Here is a 4819-nt window from a genome sequence, read left to right as displayed (position 1 = left end):
ACAGCTACCAATGTTTCACTTTTACAAAGGAAAAGAAGACTGTCCTTTTACAAACCTAACACTAGCTTAAGCTATACACAGACTTGGCTTCCAACACTAAAGAGTAATTCCAGTCCAATAAAGAGCAGGGCAGGGTTACTAATAGCATAACTGATACAGATAAAAACTCAGATAAATAAGTTTTACACATTTAGCACAAAGACTGTAGTAGGTAGGTAATCGCCTGATTAGCCAAATATTGTAACCATTATAACTTAAAACAATTATGCTCACTATTTGATATTGACACAAACCAGAAGCTGTCTCCCTTGCACACCTCTTCAGTATTAGGCATCTTTAACTACGCAAAGGGGACATTAATGCAGAAAAACATAACCTTCATTATGAAATAAACCAAAACTTTTGAGAAAAAAAAAATTAACTTCCAAGCCAAAACTCTTACCAAACTGGATCTTCATTGACAGCATCATCAAAAAACAGAATGTAAAGACAGAATATTCCCACCAACAAGGCGTGAAACGTTGATACTGTCCTGAAATAAAAAGAGAGAAAAAACATACAGCCTTGATTATCTGCTCATCCCTGAAAAGGGCAGATGATGACACAGTAATGGATAATATACTTTCTATTCATTAAAAGTCCCTTGAAGCTGGTCTGTACTTCAGACAGAGGAATTTTTAGTACTCACCGTGGATCAACTGATTGCCTGTCACGACTGCACACAGATTCAGACCAATTAAACTAAGAGATTAAACACTGCTGAAGGGTCAGACAGAGCGGCGCACAGTCCCATTCAATCACTCAAACAGTGAGACAGTCCACGGCCCTCAGCAGTCAGACAGACCCTGACAGCCCCACTGTATAAATACAATACTGTGAAGTCATGGAATTTAAGAGGGATCCCTGAATTCCCAGCCTGTATCCCTTTCCAGTAATAATTCATTTTGATTTCCACTTTAAAATCACGTAGCCATTCTGCTTTCACAAGTGCTCTCACGGATAATGAACTCAGCAAAAACAGGACATGTAAGAGCAAGATTCATGGAAGCTGTACCAGGCTAGTTTAGTCTGATCATTCGGAATACCAATCTAGTTAATCTCCCCCATGTTGCTGGAACCTTACACAATAGCTGTAGAGAAAATATCGCAATGAATCCTACATGTGAGTCTTCTCTGAGTGCCACTGTAAATATGTGGGTTTAATGTTAGTAGACATGTTTGGACAGAGCTAAAACAAATCATCCTCTGTTAAACATAGAACAGTGTCACACTCCATGCAGCCCAGTGGAAGTAAATACTCATGACCAAGTGAGAGTAAGAGTTCGGTCACCTCGAGTTCCATTCCACCTTCTGCTTGTCGCTGAGGCCAAGGAAGCCAGGACTGATGCGTACAGACAACCAGGGGCTGACTTTGTGGAAGAGCCACTGGAAGGTGAAGAAGCTGGTCACCGAGATGACGAGAATAAGCTGGTTGAAAGGGTCCATGGCCACCCAACCTTACTGCAAGAGAGAGTGAAGGGTAATGGTTAGACAATATGAACAGTTAGCAAAGTTATTTTTTAAACAACATTAACCTGAGAAAAAAAAAAAAAAAGGAGAGAGAGTATGCAATGAAACCATGAGAATACACCATCACTTGAAGCACCGAAAACATGCCTACCTGAAAATCCACAACTAAATACATCAAATCAAACCTGTCAGTAAGGCCCACGAGTCTTAAACAGAAAAGGTGTCTTAAACCTTGAGGAACAAGAGAGAAATGACCATGTAGCCACGTTTTTGACTCCATCTACTTACTAATTCTCAACTGCAAACCTCTTAAGTATAAGTAGTCATCAAATCCGTTTCATCTACCTTTTCAAATCTTCAGAGCTTGCACTGAAATCTGAATGATTAATGTGAATTTCTGAATGGCAGCCCAATGTGTAACGACACAGGAACCGCTTCAGGCAGAAGCAGAAACTTTGGGTAGAAGGCAAAAATATAAAGACTTCCTGTGTGCGCGCTGACATCAGACTCTGTGGTTTCAGCACATCCGTATAAAGCCCAACACACTTTCTTTTCCCTCAAGTTCTACATTACAGATGTGTACCTATTGTAAGGCTTTTAAAATAAGCAGTGACAGAGAATTGGAAATACACAATTTAATTGGCTTTTAACCGACCCCTGACTTAAATCGCCCCTATTTGGAGGGCAGGGATAAGGAGTCATAAAAGCCATTTACATACTATCCAACTTTATGCTGCAATATAGATGACATGCAAAGTGCCATACCCGACACAATCCATTCCATCAAAATTCCCCTCATTATTTCTAGCATCTTTTTCCGCGAGCTGCACATTGCAAAGCAGTTACACTGAAGCATTTGCACAATTGCATGACATGCATGCATGCATTTTCATCTACACTACCTGGATTTGCTTTTATTTTTCACATTACAACGGATCAATCAAGTACCTGATATATTTGCAGAATCAACAACGCTGTTTGAATTAAAATCCTATCAGTAGTCGTTTCTAGCTAAGACGTTTATGATGAGTATCTAGAACTTCCTTTTCTGGACCTGTTTGTCCAGTTTGAACTCTGTAGGTTGGATTGAAAATTATCCTTGGATGTTTGGATGATTTTAATTTAACCCCCCAGCCTTGACAAATGTCTCTCCACCAGCATCAACAACAGTAGCACAATTTCTGCAACTGGATCTATGAACCCATTAAGGATTTCATAATAGAACATGTGGTAATGGCTGCAACAAAAGTATAACAGTGACTACAGATGGCCTGATGTGAAAGGGAAAGGACTGTGTGCACTGACGAAAAACAGACACAGCCCGTTGTTTATTCACAGATCGGCGAATAAATGACAAGCTTGAAATCAAGTATTCAAAATGCTCTGATAGATATAGTTGCTGCTGAATATTCTTTCCCTAAAGCTGGCCTCATTCTCTGGGAGATGAATCTGTGAATGTCACTGAATCACTCACACTCACATTATGAATAATCACCTCTACACAGGGAGGAAGCGGGACATGTCCAGAGGCAAGTGCTTTTTGTGGGATGTAGGTCTCAGAAGCACTTTCAAATACAGCATATTCATTCTCCAGCAATAACAGTACGTGGCTTAAACGTTACAGCTCTATGGAAGTGTTTCAACAAGCAATGAAATGTTGCACCATATACTTATGTAGCCAGAAAACTAGGATACTGATTGATAATATTTTTTGAAATTATAAAAGAGATTATCAGCATGCTCACAATTCATCCACAAGGGGACACTGTCGATGAAATATTTCTTAGCAATGTAAAGCCTAGCAGCTCACAAAGGTCAGTGTATTGGGCAGATTGTGTGTCACGCCACTGGATACGTGCAAACTTTGACCTGCTTGTAGGACCAAAGGGAAATTCAAAGAATGACCAATAAAATGTATCCATGAACTGTTCGAGCAAGAGTGACAACACATGATGCAAGTGATTCTATAGTTGTCAGACAATTATATCACCAGCGCTTCACATCAATATAATTTCCCTGCGCTGTGCAGAAGAAAACTGTAAAGACGGAAAAATGAAGGGTGACGCTCTAATTAAATCCTATGACATCCATATATATCCATGTTTAAAATACCTTCTGTTCTTTTTAAACACACAAATAAAACACAAGAAAACATTAAAATACTATATTTGGTTCCAAGACATTTCAAATCAGACTTAAAGCAAGGCCAAACTTGACAATAAGTCTTCGTTTCAGCAGCTCACTTATTCTACACTGACCATGGCACAGCTCTACAGCATATGATGCAATTTTCCTCACGGGATCAGTATGCTGCAACCTACCACTTTGCAAGTCCAACTGCTACTTCCCCACTTCAGCATACGCTTCAAGGCCCCTTCAGCTCACATAGGTAACTACCCAAGCAGCCAACTCTTACGCCCTCCACCAGCATGCTCTTGTGATCTTATCAAACCCCACACAGGCTCTGTGTATTCTGGCCATCTCTTTCTCCATGAAAACTGAAACCCACGTCAACATGTCTGCTTTCTTCAAAAACCTCTGACATCATGTAACCTGCTTTATGGGGCCAATCAGAAGGGCTTCCTGGAATCAATGCTACTTTGACCCACATAGTGCCAATGAAACATTACAACTCACCTACAACTTTTTAAAGGGGAAGTTTACTCCCTTATTTTGGAAAGGAGGTCAGGGAATTCAAAAACAAGAACTTCACAGAAAAATTAAATAAATGTCAGCGAGTCCAGACCACTGAACTGCTTTATGTTAGATTTAAGATATTTGCATAAGGCCAGTGCCAGTCGTTGGTAAGAAGCAAAGTCAGTTACATTTGAAAGGCATATTTGCATCCCCCAAGCAACAAAACAGAGCATCTCCCAGTACAAGCACGCAAAACACATATCTCAGTCCCAGGAGCTCTGGCCTTGGTGATTACATACCTGCATTTGTTTCTGCGTCACGTCAAAGAAATGTTTGAGGGCAAACGGTGTGCTTCACTAAAGCACTATAGTAAAAGTGGGAAAAAAAAAAAATCACAAGGGAACTTAAAGGCCAAAACCAGAATTCTCTCCTTTAGGTAGAAGGTAGAAAGACTTTTGTTGCTAAAGGGACGCTTGAAGAGCCAACATAGTGATGATGGCCCCAGAGATATTTAAGTAAAGCTAATCCCTGTACTTCCTACAGGGAGTGAGGATTGTTTTTGGTATACACATGCATGTTTGTGCCCTACCCATGTCACACAGGGTCTTGCTGCCAAGGCAAACGGTTACACATATAAATGAGAGTGAAGCAAAAAGAATGCTGTGCAAATTAA

General features: G+C 40.2%; 1 protein-coding gene across 1 annotated transcript in view; it reads right to left on the bottom strand.

Annotated features, from left to right (window-relative positions):
* Positions 1 to 4819, bottom strand: part of tlcd4a (TLC domain containing 4a) — a 15361-nt gene that overhangs the window by 8574 nt on the left and 1968 nt on the right. The window contains exons 2-3 of the mRNA XM_005722454.1: positions 1331 to 1500; positions 443 to 532 (exon numbers count right to left, since the gene is read on the bottom strand). Of these exons, the coding sequence (XP_005722511.1) occupies positions 443 to 532; positions 1331 to 1485 (245 nt within the window). The 5' untranslated portion in view covers positions 1486 to 1500. The remainder of the gene's footprint in view (positions 1 to 442; positions 533 to 1330; positions 1501 to 4819) is intronic.

The sequence above is a fragment of the Pundamilia nyererei genome, unplaced genomic scaffold (genome assembly GCF_000239375.1).
Source record: "Pundamilia nyererei isolate P.nyererei 1_Seehausen unplaced genomic scaffold, PunNye1.0 scaffold00007, whole genome shotgun sequence".
NCBI classification, from domain to species: Eukaryota; Metazoa; Chordata; class Actinopteri; order Cichliformes; family Cichlidae; genus Pundamilia; species Pundamilia nyererei.
This window is presented reverse-complemented; position numbering and strand designations above follow the sequence as displayed.